At 40.0% G+C, this 24,377-nt stretch overlaps 1 protein-coding gene across 1 annotated transcript in view; it reads right to left on the reverse strand.

The window, feature by feature from the left end:
• Positions 1 to 1,818: 1,818 nt before the first annotated feature.
• Positions 1,819 to 24,377, reverse strand: part of LOC104139656 (uncharacterized) — a 44,366-nt gene continuing 21,807 nt past the window's right edge. Inside the window, exons 6-11 of the mRNA XM_009667925.2 lie at positions 22,849 to 22,925; positions 16,834 to 16,902; positions 11,657 to 11,780; positions 10,143 to 10,519; positions 2,250 to 2,329; positions 1,819 to 1,868 (exon numbers count right to left, since the gene is read on the reverse strand). Coding sequence (XP_009666220.2) covers positions 2,324 to 2,329; positions 10,143 to 10,519; positions 11,657 to 11,780; positions 16,834 to 16,902; positions 22,849 to 22,925 — 653 coding nt within the window. The 3' untranslated portion in view covers positions 1,819 to 1,868; positions 2,250 to 2,323. The remainder of the gene's footprint in view (positions 1,869 to 2,249; positions 2,330 to 10,142; positions 10,520 to 11,656; positions 11,781 to 16,833; positions 16,903 to 22,848; positions 22,926 to 24,377) is intronic.

Consider the following 24,377-nt stretch of genomic DNA (forward strand, 5'->3'; position numbering starts at 1 on the left):
CTGAATCATCTTTGGGATCAAATACCCCTGTAAACTGAAATGATAAAATAAAAGCAGTCTCAGGTAGCATACACATACAAACTCATTAGAATAAAAAAAAGTTTTAAAACCAAGGATCAAGGACCGAGGGAAGGCACAATTAATGTTATCTGTGCAACCTGAATCTAATCCCTTTGCGTGTATCTTTTATGACACAGTTTTAATTATGTGATTATTTAGTACATTTTCTCCACTGAATCTCTGCTTCATTCAGTGTGAAGGATGAGTCTGAATGGAGGCATCAGAGCCTGCAAACAAGCTGTTTGAACTCCTGCTCTCCTGTGGCACAAATGGGAATCTGAGTTCTTGTTCTTGCAACAACCATGTGATGTGCAAAAAAACACACTATCCCCATCTTGCAAATGGGGCCTGAGGCAGACAAGTGATTTGTCTAGTACCACACAGGAGGTCTACAAAAGTGTAGGGAATTGAATTTGCATTATCTATACCCTTAATCACTGGATCATGATTCACAGTGTCAATATAGCAGAGTGCTGCTACGGAGTATGGGAATAAGGATGTATTTCTTTATTATAGTCAATGCACTCTAAGAAAGTGTGTTAAAAGGTATCTGCTTTGCAGCTGACCACTGATTGTAGGTATTCTTCAGTTTTTGACCCCGTGGTTAGATGTGCAGAAAATCTGAGTGCATATAGCTGCAAGTAAAGTTTGGGAAGCTGGACTCTAAACATTTTCAAGGCTTTCAGACTAAAAAAGAACATCCTGGCTGTTTTAAAATGGTTGTCCAAAATGAATTGATTTTGATTTTTTCCACTTGTACATTTCCAGCTGTAGGACATAAGCTGTATGTATCTGGGGACAAGAACTGTCGCAGCTGGCACAGGAGCTAACACACTAGTCCCCTGTCATCACTGAGAGCACTTGTACTGCTGCATTGCTATGTTGATTAATTTTTAGGTGGGTCATGTGAAAGCAAGGATGATCTGTAAAAAAGGAAATCCATGCATTATTAAAACACCTACACAATCCAGAACTAAATACAGAGGACACAGAAATATCCGCAGTAAAGTCTATCTCATGATCTTAAGCTATCTGAACTCTCGATTTTCCCACTTCCCACACACTGTTTGTCGTCATTTCTTGTAGTATACTTTTAAATGTAAGTTGTAAGTGGAAGTGAACGAGAAGTTTCATGTCGTTTAACCTAATTAATTTGGTTCCTTCACGAAAAATATTCAGCCAGATTTCTTCAAATGGATTACAGTGTAAGCACTTCCAGCAAGAATTATGTTCAAGTTTCCAATTTGTTTTACTCATGTATTAGGGAAGGTGAACTTTTTTAATCAGTTAAATGTCTACAGAAAGTCAGTCCAGAAATTTCATTACCATAGGTGAATTCTTTTCAAAATAAAAGAGAATATCCAAGTACAAGTCATCGCCCAGTTCTTACTGAAAAGCCCTGGCGTCTGATTTCTAATGATTGGTTCATGCACTTGAAAATATTTAGCAAGCAGAATTAGAGGTGTGTGTCCATTGTTTCACTTACAACTTTATTTTTCAGGCACTATTCTTGTTCATTTTGCCCACAATTCTTTTTTCAAAGCTGGATGAAAACTCAATATTCAAATTAAATTTTCAATTTCTAAAAACAAGTTTGAAATTATACAAAATATGCCCACCCACCTCTAGCTGAAAAAATATATGTCCTGTTTTTGGAGAGTGTCACAACAGAAGTACTTCTTTTACTGGACTTTAAAACACATTCATTGTAATAATGATCCAGCACTGCAGTCTTAATGTCTTTCTGGCACTGAAAATCCTCACTCTTCCATTTGTGCCACTGATATGATAAGACTTTTCCTACATTCCTATGTGAGGGAGAGGAAAACAGCACTACTTTAATTTCTTCTGATTTATGAAAGTCTTATTTCACGAATAGGCTTTACAGGAACACTTCAAAGCATACAGAAATGACTTACCAGAGAGAATAGTTAGCCCAATCTACATTCACAAAACAAGCAAGCAAACACAGCCAGCTCCTGAGCCAATTCAGAAGCTCAAGACAACGAACGTTCCTTAAATGAAAGTAATTTAAACTACTTGGGGAAGACAAGCAATATAAGGCTTCAGTGTATGCCCTGTTACCTACCACCTACATATTTCTGTAAATTAAGAGGGCTGGCAAATAAGGATCCTTAAGTAATCTTAGGCTGTGGCTTCCTTAACCCTACATTCAGTTAAATCCTTACCGAATTAGTAATGTAGGTAGTACCTCAACTTCCGCTTCATCAGGGACGTTGGAGAAATCTGAAGCTGGGCTTAATTATTCCTGAATAAAGATGAGCATGCATAAAAGATATACTGAGCTAATGCAAGCCAAATTAAGATTAAACATTTTGACTGTAAATGGAAAGCTTGTTACCAACTCAACAAGCATAAGATGAGGCCAAAATTTAAGTTTCAAAAGTGAATCCGTGCTGAAGAAAAACTGCATTACTCCATGTACAGAGATAAATTGCAGTGAAAAAGTTGCAGTCTCAGAGAGGCAGATCCCAAGTCATTGATGATGGCTTTGTTGGTCAAAACCTTCCTGCCAGAAGGAGTTAATGTGCTAGCATCACATAGCATCAAAACACAGCTGTGTAAGAGCTCACCCATTTATCGGGATCACTGCCCAACCAACGTTGCAGATACTTCATGTTGCTTTGCATGCATGGTGTATGGGAAGAAACAATAACTCTTTATACATTTGTTAATATTAAAAACATAGAATAAAAATGTCAATTAAAATATACTGGACTGACAACAGATACAGGGTAATATTTTTCAAAGCATAGGCATTTAAAGTAGCAGATAGACAATACTTCTCTTCTGGTATGCAAAAGTGCATCATTTTGGCAATTCTAAAGGATGCTAACAGGAAGTTACCCTTTCGGTAGACAGTTTGTTATCAACAACTGCACTTAGTTCAATTACATTTTGACTCTTCATGAAGCAGGTAGATTCCTTTTTTTCTATTATAAATTCACATGCCATTTACAAAGGGTTAGTATATGAAATACACAGTTTTCTCTGTGCTTTCAAAAGTTGCATTCCTCTTCATACCACATTCACAACAGCAATACAAAATAACCTTTCCTTTCTCTTTCCAGCTGTAGCTCAGCAGCACCAAACCACTATGTCAGAAATGAAACCACAAAATCTTCTGAGAGGAATTGAAATGTCCTTCCACAGCTGTCTGAAATTATATTAATGACGCTGCCGTATTTTAAAATATCTTGTACTGTAAAATTCCCTTAAGTATTGTTCTTCCTTATAAATATTAGTAAATACTAGCAATCCAACTTTATAGAACAGTCCTGCAATGTTTGGAGGGAAAAGTTTGGAACTGTTAAGGTGTTTAGTAGAGTTATTTACCTGTGCCACTAAAACCAATGAAAAATATGATACCAGTCTCTAGACAGCTATAAAAATTCCAGTAAGGTGTTAAAATACACTTTAAGGCAAGAGTTAGCATACAGAAAAGTAGTAGCAACACACTTTCCATATTTTTTAAAACTTGCTTTGAGATTGCATGGTCAAAGCCACCACAGAGGAAGACACTAAATTTTTCAGGAGATATTTAAATCCAGTCCACAAGATGCCAGAAGGTAGCTAAAACTATTGCATGATGCAGAAGTGCAGTGGCAGGTATTCTGTATCAGCACAGTCCAGTGGTGCAATGATAGCAAGGTTGGAAGACTGAAGGTTGAATCAGATCCTCCTAAGCGCTTTTCTTCCAGGCATAAAGCTTGGGAGATGGAGCCTTGTGCTTTAAGAAGAGATTTTTACTCATGTCATATATTCAACTGCCAAACAACAGTCAGCAAATTTGTTCTATGATAGTTTCCTAAATAAAGGTCCCAGTGACAGGAGACAAAGTAAGACTCTACAGACACTGAAGCACCAGGAAAATGACAGCTCTGTAGCTTAAGGTCACTAGTTTCCATATGTGTCTGGCTGAGTTCATACCTTGCTTGGTATTTCAGAGAAAAGTTAATTCTGAACATTCAGTCATGGTTCCTGGCTTTTCACCCATTTGAGAATGAAAGCCATTCAAATTTCATCAGCATTTGCCTGCAACAGACAACACGTATGAACACAGCTCAATCCCCATCTCCTCACAGGGCTTAAAATTCTTAATAAGCTTTCACAAGTTCTAGGACAGGGTTTGAATTGGGAAATAGTGAGTGTCTTTGAATTTAACTTTATGTTAGATTTAACTACACCTCTCATCCTTCTTGCCTATCAGTCTGTGCAGCTTCACACTCTGTAGAGTGGGGAGCGCTCAGGGGCTTCTAGTGATGTCTTTGCACTCAGGAGAGGTGTTGAGTCCTCAGGGTGAAAGGCTGAGCTGGTGGACTCATGGGGATATCCAAATAGCAGGTGAACTTAGCTAGAATGTTATAAAAAGCAACAGGAAACCCGTTGAGGGGCTTGTAAATCAAGATATGATGAGATAAAGGGGCAGCTGGGGACGCTTTCATTTCTTGGAAAACAAATCCTGTTTTCGTGTCTCAGCCACAGCCTATCATCTGAATACCCATCATCATGGTCCTGACTACTTTGTTTACTGCGATTCCTTCAGCTGCTCTTCCCCTCACATTGGGGTTTTTTCAGACTTTTGCTTCTACGGACAAAGACTTTGGGCCTCAGCTTACGTACAGGTAAGCAGGGCTTCCTTAACACCAGTAGAACAAGAGATTTATATGAGGTGAGGTTCTAGCTCCCTGCCCTGCCACTGAAAGAGGAATAAGTAACAGCTACAGCTTTGAAAAGCACCACTTATTACTGAAACTCAGCTAGAGTGATTAGAGCACTTGAAAACTGGTGCCTCAGAAAAGCAATCTGGGGATTTCCAAACTTTCTTATTCATGCCATATTTGTGCCAAATAAGAAACCTACATATAATTGGCAAAGCTCTTTTAAGGCATGTGCATGGTTCTCTCAACAGAAAGACATAGGCTGAGGAAAGAAAAAAAAATGCAGAGAACAGTCAAACAGTTTAAGAAAACTGGGTAGCCAGAGAGCCCATTAAATTCCACAGTGTATTCTAGCGGCCACGAACAACTGTCATCTGAAATGACGAAGAAATCTTCCCTTAACCAATCTCTGGGCTGAGCAAAAAGCAGAAGTGGCCAAATGCAGCTTTCAGTTTAGCAATACATTTTGCTGAAGAGCAGCACTCTCTGTCCTGTTTGTTGGTTACATGCTTCCCTCCCCACTCTGCTAACCTAGAGAATGGTGATCGATCACTGCAGTCACAAGAGCTCCAATAACCCATGCAAACCTCTAGGCGATACATAGCACTTAAATTGAGAACCAAGATGATCAGGAACAGCAAGTGGCAGTATAGAGCACAGGATATAAGCACTCATAGCAAGCAAACAAGGCTGTAGTAGGGCAGCTGAGAAGCAGAACTTATTATATAGAATATGTCCAGAAAAGCTGGGACAAGAAAATATCCACAAAAAGAGCTGAGGGGAAGAGCAGTTTGACAAGGAACCAAGTGTCAAATTATGCATGTCTACTAAGCAGTCAAAAGCAGATGCTGAGAGATGGCTTATCTAGCAAGAAAGCAAGTCAGACCAGGAGGAGAACAAAATGCTGCGTGGTCACTGAAACTGTACAGAACCATGGCCATAATAACAGGGCTCGTGTAACCATCAGAAGACACCTTCTTTATAGGAACATACAGCGAATGAACGCAGGCTTTGGCATAGACAGTCATTTGCAATTTTCCCAACTTATTGTCCATTCCACTACTATGTAATTCATCCATATAGGAGTCAGATCAATCTTTTGAAGCTTTCTGCTCTCCCCTTACCTGCAAATGGGAGAAAAAAGGTATCTTGATCTGCAGCACCCTAAGACCTTTCTTTCTCCTCATCAAAATCCTAAATCTGCTTTAATTCTGGGATATGACACTCAGCTTTTCATTCTCACAGAACACCAAACACAGGCTACAACAGATAAACATTCTTACAGTATTAATGACTAAATCCTTCTTCTGTTACACCTAACCATGCTTCCAAGATACTGTGAGAAGAGAGGAACCCACTTCCCGTAGATCTCTGCCTCTCTGTCTCCAATAGGAAATTATTTCCCAAGTCCTCTCTTCCCTCCTCCCTCTAAAGGATAATTCTGGCATCCTACAATCACAACGCCCATATTATGCAGTTACAGGAAGAGTGGATGGGTCAGCTAGCGAAGCAACATGTTCCTAAATGTTTAAAATATCAAGGGAGGGGAGAAAGGGCTAATTAGCTTTGTCTCAAGGTTGTCCAAGATAGTCTGGGAATCCTTTCTTTGAAGAGGACCCTTCAGTCGGGATCCCCACTGTGTGCTGCACTGTGTGCCTCTTTCAGGGCCAGTCAAGACCAGTCAAGCTCCTGTACTTTCCAAGTGTCCATCCCTAGATTTCAGTGCCTTACACGAGGATGCAAAAGTCTTATTCAATTGTACAGACTGAGAGAAAGCAACAGAAGGCTAAAATGACTTGTGTAAAAGTCAAATGGATGTAGCATTTCTAAGTACACTACTTTGTTAGAGTAGTGAGGCTCTTAGCATACAACTAACAAAAGAGCAGCGTCTACAGCTGACCTATTTTCTGCAGGGCATAGCTTGAGGAATAAAAGAAGTAGAAAAACCAATAACCTTTCACATTAAGGTCAAGTGCTTGTTAGAGTGGTGTCTGGACAGTTTTCTTGCATCCCCTGCCTGACTTTCAGCTGCCTCATAACATTACAAACACCTGGATCACTCATTTCTCTCCCCAGTGTTCTTTGTGGTAATAGGCAGCTATATGCAACATGGTAGTTTCTTTATCCAGGAGCAATTGTTTCTTTTTTTTGACTAAAATAGTTAGTATTTCCTTACACATGTTATTCTGTTTTCTAAGGAAGAACTACTTACAAATTGCATCTCCTTAGGAAGAATATCAGTAACAATAATTTCACATGGCAATCTTGATGGGAAAAAAAAGCAATGCTTTGTGTCGCCCCTAGCAATGTTTTAGCCAATCACTAATTTCATTGTAAACAGCTGAACAAGGCAGAAAAGTATGACCTATGTCTAAGTTAACTTTGCACAGAGCTGCTAACAGTGGCACTGTGGCTATAAAATGGTAACACAGCACATTCAGTTCTGTATTTAATTTACAATACAGAAATACAGAATTGTAAAATATTTCCTAATACAAGAAGGGGGACAGGATGGGTAAGAGTCTAATGTCTCTAATGTCCCTTTCCCAGAGTCAGTCCAAATAACACAGACGCCTGACATGTACTTAACTGGGGCGGGAGGGTGGAGTAAGGTTAGCCGGAGGAGTTTGGTCAGTCTATTGCAGCTGAAGACGAATGTTTTTTGCCATCTAGTCTTACAGTTCTTATTTAGGTGACCAGCTTGAATCCTCTCTGCCAGGCTTTTCATTCATTTAGGTATGATAAACAATGTAAATATGAAATGCCGTAAGGGAAGCCGTGTAAAGTGCTGAGGAAGAAGAAAGCAAGAAGGGAAACAAGGCAGAGGAAGAAGTTGGGAGAAAGGAATTAGGATCAATCATTTTTCTCTCTCTAAATAGTAAGCTATGACAAAGAGATTCAGGTCTTTTTCCTTGTGATGAATGGGAGAGCACTACTTAATTAACTATCTGCAATTGAAGCTTTAATTAAGGCTAGGGTCAGCTTTGCATATGTTACTGAGATGAGTCTAAATAATATGCATCCAAACTAGGGACTTCTCTGTCCCCCAAGCCAGATCAGCTCCAGCTTGTTTGTTGATGGAACAGGAAAGTCTTGGGCCTTAGTCTTACATATACCAGTTTTGCCTGTTTGCCTCGGTTCATGAGACAACTACTAACATTCCAGTACTACATGTACTTCAGGCTATCTCCACATGATGTTGCAGCAAAGAACAGAGTAGTAGCCAAGCCAAGATCAGCCAAGAAAATGAAATGATCTTTTAGTGATAGAATCAGAAAGCGTATTACGGAATAGACTGGTTTTACTCTAATAAGTAAATCAGCATCAGAATGAACATCTGCATCATCCTCTACGTCTGAGCACCCCACAGCAAAACCAGCAGTGCTGGCTTTTGTTGATTCTTAAAAAGCAAAACTGAAAATCCAGTCTTTGTAATCTTCAATTGAGCCATTTGGTAGAATGCAAATACAAAGAATGAGATGCCTTGCCATTGCCTATAATCTACATCTAAAGAGACTAAGCCCACAGAGATAAATTAAAGTCAGGGAGCAAACTGCCCGTCAGGAAAGCAGATGGCAAAATAAACAACAATGAAGAATAACAGCACTAAAGCTCTTACTGGCACTTAATACTAACATGGGTAGGACAAATCTCACCAGGGTAGAGAACGTTAATAGACTGTTTGTGACAAAATGAAATAAAATTATTTGAATTGACACTTATGTTCTCATAAATCTGACCCGCATATCCATATTATTACTATTTTGCCCTGGGGCTTAAGCCTTTGTTTGGGATGCTGGAAGTTGCTTTCATTAGGAGCAGGCTTATGACAGAGCTCAGTTGTTCCCAACACAGGCCTGTTTCTATAGAGAATCCTATCTACTGGCAGACAGGAGGATTCAGCCAACAGAGTACAGTCTCTTTGTTCACAGCTCCCAACTGCTTTCTGCCAACACTTTGCCCCAAAGGACTCTCTCCAAGGACTTCTTGTCAGAGTCTGCACTGCTGTGGCTGTCCAGGGTTTTGCTGTTGCATCCTTCTCAAGTTTTCTTAAAGGTAGTTTACTTTTTCTCTTTCCTCAATACAGTTCAACCAGTCAATGCTTTAGCCTTTCTGTTTTCTATACCCGTCCCCAAGAAAATCTGTTGGGCTATATTCAGCTAGCCAAATCCCACATTTCAGGTATTGCCGTCTGTTACCCTAGCTACCTAGTAATTTAATAAAGCTGAATGAATACCGCCGTGTATTCAAAAACATAGTTGCTGTATTGGCAGTCCTCATCGCAACAATGCTCCGGGTGTGTGTACCTTTCCTAATGAAAGCATATACTAGAGAAAATGTAAAAAATGTGCCCTGTTTTCAGCACGTACCAAACCAGGGCAGGAGGATCTTTGATCTAAGGTTCCAGTTACCCAGATGTCCTTTTGAACACTCAGCTGGCAGATGTCTTCAGATTTCTCTCCTCCTGTGATTTATATTCAGTTTTCTGGGACCTGGGCTTTTTGTTCAGTGAGAACCAGCTCTGTCCCTATGGGAACAGGCAAAAAGGGAAAAGAGGCTAATATTTACCTCTTTCCTGGTATTCTTCAGTCAACCAGTCACTCTCCATGTGGATATCTCTATGTGGAGAGCCAGAAGACCTGGTGTGTCCAGTGAGGAGATGGAGATAAGTCTCATTGCAGTGTCCACTCTTTGTGCATTTCTCCAGCTAAAGCTTTTCTTATTTTTGTTTTTCTAGTTTTAATTAGCCCTTTAAAAAACCCCATCAATTAAAATAGAAAAGCCTTCTCCAGATAGCTGTCCTGAAAAACAACTTCAGATCGAGATTGAACTCTGCCCCTTTGCCTCTGGCCCCGAGAACTTCCTGCTGCCACAAAGATAGTTGCAAAAATAGGCTCTACCAGCTGAGCTGATTCAAGAAGGCAGAAAGATCAATACCTCTTCAACCTCTGACATTTCTCTAAATAACTCTAGTGTCCTTTACTAGCATTGCAGTGACCTCTAGGGGCCTGTTGCAAAGTCCACTGGCTTCATTGACCCTTACTGACTTCACCTTGCCCTAGACTTCCAAAAAGTTTTCTAAGCCTGGAAGGTTTAACGAGTATTTAATAAGTATTTAATGTACAGACTAAAAAATCCAGTGCAACTGATGAGGAACAGAGTGGTGTAAAGCCTTCCAACTCCATGCTGCCAGCATCTACATAGTTGAAAATGAACTGTCTAGGACTATATGAAAACCCTTGTGTTAGCCTGTACAACAGTTACATCCATTCACCTGGAAACTAAATTTGGAATATTGCATTTCATAACCACTTGGAAAATGACAGCATCTCTTTAATGCTAAATCAGAGCAAAAAGTTTCCGCTTTTTAGTCATTTGAGCACAAAAGAAACCACTTACCCAGGAGTACTGTAGATCCATATCAGTTAAGGAGTATGTAAGATGCGGGTGATGAGAAGAACAAGTACAGTTTTCCCATTCTTCTATTTTTGAAATCAAGAAATCACAAGGACAGAGCTGGTTATCAGGAAATGGCTTCCAGTCACTCCACAAGTGAAATTCAGTTTCTGAATGGATCGAAATCGTTCCTAAATTGTTCAGTCTGGAAGTGTAAGATCGGCCTAGAGAAGCAGAAATAAAATCTGACCTAGTCTCAGTCTCCTCTCTTCTCCTCACGTTGTCTTTCCAGATTTTCTTTTCCTGAGGCTTTGTCAGTTTCATGCAAGAAGTTAGTGCTTCCTCATCCTCTTCAGAGAGATAAGCATCTTCCAATGTATCTTAAAAAATGCAAATACTTCTGTTATATTATGGTGCAATTCCTACAAAAAAAGCTGATTTTTTGTTCTTAAATGTAGTCTATTGCATTCTAAATAACGAAATGGCCAAGGACTTCATGAAAAACAAACAATAATCATAATTAGGGAGATGGAAAGAACCTTGTTTTGGGTCAGATACCTGAGCCGAAAGCCAGATTTATTCTCCCTCTGGTAAATTTGTGTTATTCCTTCAAAAGCCTGGAAGACTGCATTGGTTCTGCAATGAACATAAAATTTTGCTGCGTAAATGTCATGCTCCTGCAATATTTGCAGAGAGATTGAGTTTGGTTTAAATACTGGAAAAGTTTAGGAAGTTTTTCTGAATAATTCCTCCCTCTTCCCAGTCTCTATGTGGAAGTTTTAAAGTAGTTACTGAACTCTGAGTTTCCTCATGTTTCAACTCCAACAATGATTTGGCTGGAGTAGCAGTTCATTAGGCAATCTAAACTCATTTTGTGGGTATTAGTTTAAAAATAATCATATACAGAAATACATTGTACATCAAACGCATGCACTGCTGAATTAATGTTGGCAAAATGAGTTCAGATGAAGAACCGCTGCACGGTCAGATCAGTGATCTACCGGAGATTCATGAAAATAACCTGAGTTCAGCATCAGTTAAAAATACCTGTGTCTTATCACCTGAGGCAATCAGGTATGATGAAAGGCTGACTTGCTTATCATACCATAGACCTTCTTGCACTCCCAGCTGCTGCTGATGCAAGGATTAATACTGAATGTTATCTTTGCATTTGTGAGTTTTGCCTTCCTCATATGCAACGTGATAAAAAACTGGGAATCACTCTAAAAACAAATTGTCTCCAGAAAGTAGGCCCCACTGTTATACAATTCGATTTAGCTAAATTTCCCACTTGCAAGATATACTGTTACAAAATTCAAGCTAGCGTGACAGGAAACAGCTTTTCACACTATGAGGAGGCCAGCACTAAAGTAGTAAGTATCACAATAACATCTCCGTTGGGGTTTGGAGCTTGGAGGTGGTGAATGACAGACCAGGACAGGATTGTTTATAGTTATGTTCAATACAGTGCCGTTTGCCAAATGTTAGAAAGAATGCTAATATGGTGCTTTACTTACTGAGGGGGATCAAAACATGTTTGACATCCTCCAGACTATGTGTACTGGTTTTTTTGGTTCGAACCAGTTTCTGCAATCGTTTTAATGTTCCCGTGGACTCTGCCTTATCATCTGGTTCTGTACCCTGGCGAAAAACAAAGATATGAAAAGTAAGTATTAAAAACGCACATATAAAAAACAAGGGTAACATGCTGCTTATTTTGAGTAGCAGAAAAGCTCAGCATCAAAGACAAGCAGTTTGGATTAGTGATTGAGAGATGATGAGAATCAATCATCTCTATAATTCTTTAAAAGTTAGGGACTTGCTTGTTTGTGACCAAGAGATATGAAAAAGGAAAAAGGCAAGTCATAAGAAGCATCAGATTTAGATCAGTGTTTGCCTTGTGGCTTGCAGATTACTTTTCTTTAATACCTCAATATTACTTACTTATTACTTAATGCCAGACTTAATCCCCGCCCAAACCAGTTAAATACATGCATCCATCACATTAATCAGGAGCATTTTAAGTATGCACATAAGTCCCAGATGCAGTGAGCTATATGGGGCTATGTTCTGAAACAGTGATGCTTTCCTTAAATCAAGGCTGGATTTTCTTTCCTAGATTGAATGATGGTAAGGTGAATGATAATTCAAACTTGTTACTATACATTCCAGCAATATCCTAATAGAGAAACTCAAGGCATGAGTTTTGTCTCCTAGAGCTAAGAACTTCATGAATATGCAGCCATCTCACACACATTGAATTACATCAAACCAGTGGTTATATTGCAAACGAGTCCAAGAATTCTTGAGTTCTCTTCCAATCTGACTCTGAGTTTTCCTGTGAACATCAGAGAAATATTTCACACTTCAACAGCAAAGATGCTATCTCCACAGTCATGTGCTGTTTTTTATAGAGGATAACTGATTTTCATTGAAAAACAACAAAAGCAAATATCTGAAATGAGTAATACTGTCATTCACTCTGTTCGATGATGGCTGCTTTTTGCCACAGTACTGTGTGGCTTCTACGGATGTTTACCTGTTTACACTAATAAAGAATTTGGCCTATTGTGGTAATGCATCCCAGGTAATACCAAAAGCGATTAAGTGATAGTGAGGGTAGAAGTGCAGAGACCTTCATTGCACTTTCCCCAACAATTAGCTCACACATCACAGATCTTCCCTGCTTCCTGAAATGCATAATCCTAGAAGACAAAGTCATCAGGGAGCTTTGCCAGCACAGCCCAGCGTACGCTGAGTAGGTTACTTAGGGCTTGATCTGAAGAGATTCTGAACTCCTCAGCTTTCAGATAGGTTAAAGGCTTTTCACAAAGTCTTAGCGTAAAACACTTCTGAAGCCCTCGCATTCATGTACGACAAGTTACATTCATCCCAGTAGCAATGATAAGGGAGAGGGGGTATGCTAAAGGTTCAGATATTTTTCTATAAAGATATCTGTAAGCAGTTCTGTAAGCAGAAATAGAGGTCCAAGAGAAAGGCAAAGGGCATTTTTATGTGTATTTAGTTAGCTTTATGTTGCTAGACAACTTGCAGTAGTTGTTGAAACTGTAATAAGTGAAGCAGAGTTATAGTGAAAGCTAAGGAAGAACAGGTGAGATGTCTCCCTGCATAATCAGATGTTTGATTTCAAACCTTGTAAGGATTTGTAACAAGGTGTTTGCACAACCAAAACCTCTTGGTCCAGCTATAAATCAGTCTGCAGAGCTAACAGCCTATAGAATTTGGTGTGCCTTCCTCATGTAAGAGCAACGGACCGTTTATACTCAGTTAAATTTTGGACTTTTTGGTAACAGACGATTGTCTGCATCCTTAAACGTAGCTCTTGCATAACAAACCCACATGGAGTATATAGGTAATGGGCAGGGTAAAAGAGTGAAAAGAAGATAGCAGAATAAAGATTACAAGCTAGAAAGGATCCTGAGGTGTAAGAGAATATGACAAATTGTGTTGAACCAGGCATGACCTAGTGAAATAAACATATACATATATATCCATATCTGTATAATTACATACAAAAAAAAATGAAGTTATCTTTCAGGCTCAGTTCTGATGAAATGTTCTTAGCTTTGCAAAATCTTGTTTTGATCCATGTATCTCTAGATACACCATTACTGGCCTCCTTCCTGGCTGATATAAATTAGCTTTATTCCATTGATTTTGATGGAGTTATTCTGGATTCCTTCCTTAGCTAAAGATAGACCTTAGAAATCCTCATGATAAATTCAGTGAGTGATCCAGAAGCTCACAGAGTGTGTAGCGCTTGAGTTTACACTCTCCTGTTTTCAGTGGCATGTTACGTTCCTTTAAGAAGAGCAGATGGGCTATAACCCCTCAAGGGGGGCTGCTGAGCCTGCTCTCCTTAGGTGCTGCGGGCACTAAAAGCAGACAACAGAGTCTCAGAAGACAGCTGGCAGCCTGCAACTCAGCAGAGGGACAGTGACTGCAGTAAGGAGCAGTGAGCACCAGCAGTGCTAGGAGAGAAGACTTTACCAGGGGTCAGAAAAGACAGTCCGCAGACTCTCCTGCAAACAAGGACTCTCCTACAGTGAAGCAGCGGGAAGTGGGAGAATTGTATGTAAATACCTTTATATGTCTCCGCTGTCCTTCATAACTTACAGTAATGTTAGTATTTCAGTTTCTATCAGGAGCGTGTATTTGAAGTAAATCTCACGGTCATCCCCATACAGTGCAACTTGGTTCCAAAATGCCACAAACTGGATTCCTTTCAGAAGAAATTAAGATGAAGGATGCTCTCCAGAAGTCAACTGATGATCAACTGATGAGCTCCAGCTGCTAACATGTGGTCAGTACAGAGGACCTGAACACAGGTAGACCTCCCATAATGCACCAAGCATTCTGCTGTGCAGATCCTCACATATTATTCTGCACTAGTTACTAGTGCAGACAAAAATAGGTGCTTTCAGTTTTTGTCATTTGAAGAGTTAGTTGTTTTGATTTATAGACCAATGAGACCTAGCTTTTTTGAGTTTAAAACCCTTTCATTCTTCTTGAGAGCTTACCGCAGGCTAAGGTCTAAGCAGATCCACCTTAAAGCTCTGGTCAGCTTAGGGTCCTTTCACAGCTTGTAGCTGACTGCTCAACATCAACGGTGGGCCAAATCCAAACATCTGTAAATTAGGCATGTTCTGATTGAGATTTCAAAGCCCCTTCTCCCTGCCTCTAAACTGAGGACAGTATGAGTGCAGTTTTGGCTTATACGAAAGACAGAAACCGAGGTGTAATTTTTTTCAGTCTCCCATAGTGATATATCATTGCAAAACGAATCACAGTGGTTGAGAAATGCTAACCTTGCTCTGTTAGATGAGAACTCTTGTAGCAATAATCATTTGTTCACTTATAAGTAACTACAAAAAGGCAACATGAGGATTTTGAGTTATGATCTGCACTTCCATCATGGAGATATCAAGATGAAACAGAAGATAATCTATTCAGATAATTTTATTAATGGTAAACTCTAATCCTCTTTGCTTTAAAAGCACTCATTGGGGAGAATCTATTGTTAGTTAGATATCATATGTGCCTAAATAATAAATACAGTAACTATCTTTTATGGAGGAAAAAGCACAGGTAATGTCAATTAGTGATGGGACAGCTTTTAAATTTACAGCATTTTATTTTGGTTTACCTAGTATTCAAATCCAGAAGTTTAGCTGCATATCCAGACAAAGAGAAAACTTTCTTTGGTGTAGAAATCAGATAGAATATCAGGAGAACTGACCATTCTGGTCTCACAGTATTGTTGTTTTGTCCTTGCAACCCTCAGCCATAACTACTGAAAGCATGCATAAAAGTGAGAAGAACTGTTAGATGTTATGCTCTAGTTTCAGGCAATTTTCTGCTTGCTGCTTCTGTTACCTGTAAGCTAATACTTCTAGTTGCCACTGTCCAGAACACGACAGAAGGAAGTGCAGTACACTTGTGTATGAGGTACACATAGAAGGTGCATAGTGCTACTGTTTTGAATAGCAATGCACACTAATTTGGAGTATGCTACTGTACAGAACCTTTCCTCTCTGTGGAACAGGAATGATACTGAACAAGGAGCACTGTAGAAATACTGAAAACCAGTGCACAGAGAAGTATGTCTCCAGTCATACAATCGTTAATTTTAAGCACGTTTAAAGACTTTTCTACCTCCATGTTCCAGGGAATGAGCATTTGCTCACTTGAACATTGCAGGTATACTTCTGTTTCACAGAGCTATCAATGACCAAAGAATTCCTTCACAAACAGGAGTATTCTTTGTTTCCCTGCTTAAGAGGTTATAGTCATGCAAAACGGTGACACACAACAAATAAAAAAGATCTGTGTAAGAAAATAAATCACAGGCTGTCCATTAGTTGCAAATAATTTGCATGAAGAGTTTGAATACTTATGGGCAAAAAGATATGCATTTAAGAAAAGCGCTTACAAAAATGTATGAACAGAAAAAAGAGAGTTAAATCATGTCTGATGAACTGTTTCCAGTTTATCCCAAGATAGTCCAAATACCTTAGAAGTCTTTGCTCACTGAGATAGTGTGAAGATTAATCTGGTGACAGAAAGCTAAAAATTTGAAAACTATGTAAAACTCTGTTGGCCAGATTCCAGCAATCTCACTCTTGTCGCGCACTCCCTTTCCTGGGTGTAGCTGCATTAATTTCAATAGAAGTACTTGCACAGCATGCCACTTCTCAGCATGAAGAATTTACTCATGGTAGGGTCTAATCTCTGTGATTTTCCCTGAACAGGTTTGCCTGTCCCAAAGAACTGCAATGATTTTATCATGATCAGCTATGGAGTTAAGTTCAGAGTACCATATACATTGAGAAGACAAAAATGACTGTACGCTTACTGTGTCTATAGTGCTATTACAATTGTGCCATAGAAATACTTAGAAAGTTTCAGTAATATTCCTGTACACTGTGAATATATTAAAATAGTATAGGATAGAGAACTTTCTGCTCTGTTTATACAGAGAATTAGTTCTGGAAAAAATGCACCAAATTTGGATAAATCTTATGTTAAAAATGTCACTAAAAGCACAGTCAACCAGTATGTAGACAAGTATACACTTTTGGGAAAGTAACATATAGTAAAGGAAATACTATTAAAACAGTGTGTTCTTCCAGGCTGCTAGCCACTGATGAAAAAAATGAAATTGGCAACTTACCATTTCACCACTACCAGCCACACTTGGATTTTGAACTCGTGGTGGAATCCACTGCTCATAATTTATCACCTAGATGTCACGAAAAGTAAGCAAAACCCAGTATAAACATGATGAATAAATATAATTAGTATTACATCATTGAATACAGTTTGAGAGCTCAACAATCTTTCAGCACAGAACTATGTGCATACAAAAGCAATGGCTGACATATACTAGCTGACACCCATTGATATATCAGAAATCAGTTTCATGTCAAGCTGGGTACGTTTCTTCGGTTGTATGGGACTCAGTCACACCCTGAAGGCATCACAGCATATATGGTGCAGTGACAGAATCATATATTACATTGTGGGATGCTTGGGTCTCATCCTAGATCTCGAAAGACAGAGGTTTACCTCTCTCTGCAAGTAGGAAAGCCACAGAAGTCTCTCCTTAGCAGTGACTGCCCAGCTGAGGAGCAAGAGTCACTAATGGATTGCTAAAGAGGCTCTTGTTCAGTTTGCCTCCTTTTGCTTGGGCTGTTGAGCTCCTAGGGTGTAACTTTGAACTGGATTGACAACGTAGAGAAAATGGGAGGATCCTGAGAACTAAGCAAAGACAAGACTATGTACTCTTTCATCATTTGCCCATAATCCGTTTCTTGATCACAATGTCCTCTTGGTAGGAACACCAGGAGAATACACTTTCCCTGGGGCACTGATGCAGTCCCTGGTGGGCAAGCCTGACGGTGCTTATAGCTTATCAGTGAAAGTAATGAACATCAGCCTTTTTTCTTCATGAATATGAATGACACATTGAAGGCTGAATGCAACCTAAGAATTTACGTGAGAAATGAGGCATGAAACATTTTTGAAAATGTATTAGCCCAAAGACTGTATTACTTCATATTTTATGTCCTTCCCAATATGCTACAAAAGGTTTGAGCAATCAAGTGAGCCCTGCTAGAGATGAACAAACAAGAACAAGGATATGAAAATAAGTGCAGAAGGCAAAGCTATTTTTTATGATAGCATATAATCATTACAGTTTGCTTATGCTGTGTCCCTCAAACAATACTTCCGTTCCAGTGCCATACTTCCAGTCCATGCCCCTGTTTTCAAGTACTTATATGCTGAATTGAATTAAATGAGCATCTGGTTAGGAAATGGAGGGTATTAAAGTTTTCTTGAAGCTTCAGAGAAGCTTATTTGCTTATTTCTATTTTGAGAGAGAAAAGAACTAAAATTTTCATTTATTCTATTGACTTTTTCATAGAGATTTGGCTCTTCCATGTCTCAGAAGCACAGAACAGTTGAGGTTGAAAAGCACCTCTGGAGGTCGTCTAGTCCAACCCCCCTACTCAGAGCATGGCCAGCTCAGGGTTTTGAGCATCACCAAGGATGGAGACTCCATAACCTCTCTGGGCAACCTGTTCCAGACTTTGACCACCATCACAGTGTGTTTCATATGTGACCATTGCCTCTCAGCCTGTCACTGGGCACCACTCAGAAGAGTCTGGCTCTGTCTCCTTCACCCTCCCCATCAAGTATTTGCATACACTGAAAAGATCCTCCTGAGCCTTCTGTGCTTGAGGCTGAGCGGTCTCAGCTCTCTCAGCCTCTCTTCATATCAGAGATGCTCCAGTCTCTTAATCACCTTCAAGGTCCTTTGTGGACTCACTCCAGTATGTCCAGGTCTCTCTTGTACTGGGGACCTCACAACTAGACCTGCGCTCCAGATCTGGCCTCACCAGGGCTGAGGAGAATCTTCAATCTTCTTCAATCTGCTGTCAATGCAGCACAGGACACTGTTGGCCTCTTTAGCTGCAAGGTGCATTGCTTGCTCATAGTCAGCGTGTTGTCCACCAGGACTGCCAGAGCCTTTTCTGAAAACCTGCTTTCTAGCTGCTTGGCCCCCCGCCGCCGGTACTGGTTCATAGGGTTATTCCTCCCCGGGTGCAGGACTTAGTACTTCCCTTTGTTGAACTTCATGAGGTTCCTTTTGGCCCATTTCTCCACCCTGTCAAGGTCCCTCTGAGTGGCAGCAGTGGCATCTAGTCTGTCAACCACTCCTCCCTGTTACTCAGAGTGAACTCTGACCCATCATCCATCTCGTTAAGGTTAAATAGTATTGACCTTTGGATTGAGCCCCGGGGTGAACCACTGGTGACTGGACTCCAGCTGGACTTCGTACTGCTGATCACAACCTTCTGGGCCCCAACACCTCAACCAGTTTTCTATCCACCTCTCTATCCACTATCTCAGCTGTACATCACCAATTTGATTACGAGGATGTTATGGGAGACTGTGTCAAAAGCCTTGCTAAAGGCAAAATAATCAATATCCACTCTTCTCCTCTGCTCCACTAAGCTAGTCATTTCATTGTAGAAGGCTATGAGGTTGGTTAGGCAAGATTTTGCCTTCATAAATCCATCCTGACTACTTCCAATCACATTCTTGTCCTTCATATATTTGGAAATAGTTTCCAGGAGGGTTTACTCCATCACCTACCCAGGGGTAAAGATGAAGCTGGCCAACCTGTTGTTCCCATGGCCCTTCTTGAAGATAGGGATGACATTTGCTTTATTCCAGTCCTCAAGAACCTCCCTGATTGCCGTGATCTTTCAAAGATAATTAACAGTGGCCTCACAAAAACATCATCCAACTCTCTCAGCACTCATGCGTGCATCCCATCAGGTCCCATGGACTTGTATATGCCCAGGTTGTTTAAATATCCTCTAACCTGATCCTCCTCCACCAAGGATAAGCCTTCCTTGCTCCAGACTTTCCAACAGGTTTCAGGAGCCTGGGACTCCTGAGGGCAAATCTCACCAGTAAAGACTAAGGTAAAGAAGACATTGAGCACCTTGGCCTTTTCCATGTCCTTTGTCACTAGGTCCCCTGCCCCATTCAGCCACGGGTCCACATTTTCCCTAGCTTTCCTTTTGCTGCTGATGTACTTGTGGAAGTCCTTCTTGTTGCCCCTCACGTCCCTCACCAGGTTCAATGCCAGGTGAGTTTTGGCTTTCCTAAACCCATCCTTGTGCTCTCAGACAATGTCTCTATATTCCTTCTGGCCCAGCGGTCCCTGCTTTCACCTCTTGTATGCTTTTTTTAATGTTTGAATTCCATCAGGAACTCCTTGTTTATCCATGTGGGACTCCTGCCACCTTTGCTTGATTTCTTGCATGTAGGGATGGACTGAATTCTGGAGTTCAGTGATCTTTGAAAAATTAACCACCTCTCCTGCACCCCCTTCTCTCCAGGGCTGTATCCCATGGGATCCTTCCAAGCAGATCCCCAAACAGGTCAAAGTCTGCTCTTCTGAAGTCCAGGGCTGTGATCCTGTTTTTTATCTTGTTCTCTTCTCTCAGGCTCCTGACTGCCACCATCTCATGGTCACTACAGCGTAGGCTGCCCCTGACATTAACATCCCTCAACAGTCCTTCCTTATCTGTAAGCATCAGGCCCAGTGAAGCATCTCCCCTCACTGGCTCCTTGTTCATCTGTGTCAGGAAGTTGTCATTAATGCACTCCCAAAACCTCTCGGGTTGCTTGTGCTCTGCTGTGTTGTCCATCCAGCAGGTGGTTTCGTATAGGGACCAGGTCCTGCAAATGTGAGGCTTCTTCCAATTGTCTGAAGAAGGCCTCATCTACCACTTCTTCCTGAACAAGTGGTCTGTAGCAGACACCCACCACAATCTCCCATGTTGGTCTGCTCACCATTCCTGACCCAGGACCTCTCAGATGGCTCATCATCTGTCCCCAGGCAGAGCTCCATGCATTCCCACTGCTATCTTACATGAGGAGCAACTTCCTCCCTTGCCTTCCCGGCCTGTCCTTCCTAAAGAGCCTGTATTCAACCATGGCTACACTCCAGTCATGTGAGCTATACCACCATGTCCCTGTGATCCCCATGAGATTGTAGCTCTGCAGTGGAGACCTCTATTTCCTCCTCTTTGTTCCCCATGTTGTGTGCATTAGTGTACAAGTGGTTTACAGGGGCATCCAGTCATGCTGATTTCGCAGAAAAGGTATGAAAGCTTCCTCCATCATGCTGACCTATAGGCACTTCCTTATCTCTGTGCATAATGCAGTAAAGCAAGTGAAAATAATCAGAATATTTTATAAGCTTAAAAATCCATTTTATCAGTGTTACCTTGATGATGATGAAAGCCAGAGACAATAATTGCCAAAACCCAAAATAATGTCATAAAAAGATGGCTGTCTAAAAAGAAAGCTGTAAGAATTAGGCTCAATTGGTCCTAAATCGATACCAAAGCTCAGAGGTATCAAAGTCTCTACAGATTCTTAGTGATGTGGCCCAAAAAGTGTCTTTGAAAAATTAGAAAAGTCAAAAATAGAACTTTGCTTTTAAAGTTGGGCCAACAGTTATTGGCAAAATGCTTTAAGAGGTTTTAAAGAAAGCCCTTCACTACCCTTCAATAGTGAGACTTTAGTAAGTATTCCTTACTATATATATACTATATACTATACACTATACTATATACTATACTATACTACATACTATACTATATACTATAATATGGTAAGTATTCCTTACTATAACTGCTTCCTTTTCCCCCCCTTGTTCTGTCCTGCCTAGGAAGGGCCACCAGAACCTTGACCAAGAGTCATCCCAAAGGCTGCTGTGGCAAAATGGGGCAGACTGAGAGATCACTTAAATTAAGGGAAGTACAAGGAACGGGGGAAAATCATGGAACACAGGCAAATTCCTCCTTCACTGCTGTGGGAAATCAGGGAAAAATGTGACTTCTTGATACTTAGCAGGAAAGGAAGAGAAGAGAGAAAGAGAATGAGAGGCAGAAGAGGAAAGGGGCCTTTCCAAGCTACTTATTGGGGGCAGAGAAAGGAAGCAATAATGGGAATAAATTAAAAAAATGAAGATTAATAAAACCCTGAAGGAAAGCAGGAGAAGCCAGCAACATACCAGTTTTGCAGCCACCAGTTTCCCGTATTGTTGTCTGTTCCTAAAGCACAGATGCTTTGACATGTCTGCTCTTTAATGCCAGATTGCATTTGTGGCCAACACTGGAGCTGAGCACAGCCTAAAGCCTAAAGCCTGGACCTACACAGCTCTGTCTCATCTCAGATGCCTTCAGTGTGGTGTGTACAATTTTTCTTGCTTTTAACCTTGACATCCAAAAGGCTTTCTGATATTGTACAGAAAGAGTGTAGGAAGCTCAGCTTAGATCCTTTTATAAAGTTTAATATTCACCTTGAATATAACATACTTCTATAAAGCCATATTTATCAGACTTATGGCTTTTAAATAATTTATTCTATTAATTACTCATTTAGGCACCCCCTCACACACACACATAGGTGCAGGTTATGCACATTTAGTCACACTCCTAAACTGGCTAAATTGCTGTATCTTGTCACCAAATCAGTAGAGCTAAGCTGATTTGCAGCAGATAAGAGTTGGCCCTTTAAGTAACATATTACCAGGGCAAATGCTGGACTGAAAGTGAAAAGAAAAGAAAATGCCAAACACTCGAGTTCATGAGCTACAACTCTCTCCTCTGCCTCTCTGTCTCCCTCAGCTCACCAGCTGATGGGATCTTAAATACTTTGATATTATTATTGTTATGCAAACACAAGGGTCAGAATTCCTTAATTGCTCATACTAGTGGGCTAATTAATGTAGTCTTATGAAAAGGAGTATCAAGAGTCACAGTATATGTTTATATATATTCAGAGAGCATTAGGAACCACAGGCCAACATGGATCATGCAAGACTGATCTAAACACAGATCTCACTAGATAAAATTCCAGCATATTAATTGTATTTGCTCAAGAAAATAAAAAGGTTTCTGATCCACATGGTTTGCATAATGAAAATGGGGTACACCGAGGTAGTCACCAGAGTCTTCTTTTAAACTTAGCTTCTCGAATACATAGGCATGCTGAGCGTGAAGTCAAGCCTTGGCAAATTCACACTGAATGGAAACAAGAACTATGCTATCTATTTGAATGGCATTTTAGATTATGAAGAGAAGAGTAGTTCTTTCACCTGGCATGTGGTTTCTTCTATCTTTTTTCCTCGCACCAAATGTATCTCATCTCCAGTAATATTATCTTCCGTGAATTCTGACAAAAAGAAAAAAGAAAATATGCTTTAAAATGTCCCATTTTAAGTTTTTCTGGGGAGTATCATTTGAATTTCACTCCATGCTTTGACGTGGCTTTTTGACTCTGAAGTTAATTTTACATCATTTAAACATGCATTTATCTCAAACTGCTTTGAACAAAGACTGCAAAGCAAATTGGAAAACTGGCTTGTATAAATAAAACACTCATTTTTACTTCTTCGTCTGCACTTGGTCCTCAATTTACTGTTCCAGAATCCCCGCTAAGCACTTCCTCTTGCTCTGCTATTTTACAGTGGAAGAATGTGGAATGTTTACACAAAGAAGGTGGCCCTGAGCAAAAATTTTCCTTGTGATTGATATCTGCTTAACTTCAGAATATAAACTGTTTTCAGAGGATGACCTTCCTCCTACTTCTTCCAAAAAATTAATGTTTTGAATGGGAAGAATATTAGCCTTCTTTAGAACAATGAAGAATAATAGGTTAAGTGACTCTTTGAAAAGTCTACTTTTTAGCAGGTCTACTTTGAAAGATCTACTCTTACACCAATGTTTCAGTCAAGACAAACCTTCCACCACCACACTACTGAAGAAAGGCTCTAGAGATTAGATTCCATCAACACAGATATCAGAGGCATTCAGTTATCGGACAGAAAAAAAGAAAAATGATCTGGTAATCACAGCAAGAAGTGCCACCCTGTTTTCTCACAGTTGATAGGACCTAGTAGGATTTTTTTTTTCTCATGAATCCTAATTTGGAATTCTTATTGCTGCTGAGGAATACTTTGCAACATCAGTAATTCTCCTGTTTTCAAAAGGAGAACAAACGTAATGTATGCATTCACAAAAGTTAACTGTAGTCAGGTGAGACTGGTTGCACTATTTTCTCTACAATCAACAGAAAAAGAAAGATACATTCAGTTAATTTAGTCAATTTAGTCAAAGTGTGACTAACAGAGATTCCTGAAGCTGTCACATTAAGACAAGTGTTTGAATGTGACCATGAAAATTTGTTCAAAGAGCTAAATAGAGCCCACTCCCAGAAATGTCTACGTTCATATTGGAATTAAATGAGACCGCAATGTGTGTAAAGCTATTTCAAAAAACACCCCATACTCACAGCAGTGAAACAGGTAAAGGGCCACTGTACAGGCAAGCTAGCACCTATGTTTTTTAAATGCTATTTTTAAAGCAAATTCTGAATCAAGAGACATTCTCAGGATTGTTATTTTTCTTAAAATCTTTTGCAAAAAAAATTGTAACACCATAACAAATAATATTCCCTGTAATTTTGCAAGGCCTATTGTAATGCTAGGTGAAAAGTCACGAGTTAAAATGTGATCATCAGACACACAAAGGAGCAACACTTGCTTCACATTCTAGTTCTGCCTTTAAAATTTAGGCTGTGTAGAAAGCATCATCAAACAGTTTCCTTTAATTGCCACGTGCGTCA

The sequence above is a fragment of the Struthio camelus genome, chromosome 1 (genome assembly GCF_040807025.1).
Source record: "Struthio camelus isolate bStrCam1 chromosome 1, bStrCam1.hap1, whole genome shotgun sequence".
Classification (NCBI taxonomy): Eukaryota; Metazoa; Chordata; class Aves; order Struthioniformes; family Struthionidae; genus Struthio; species Struthio camelus.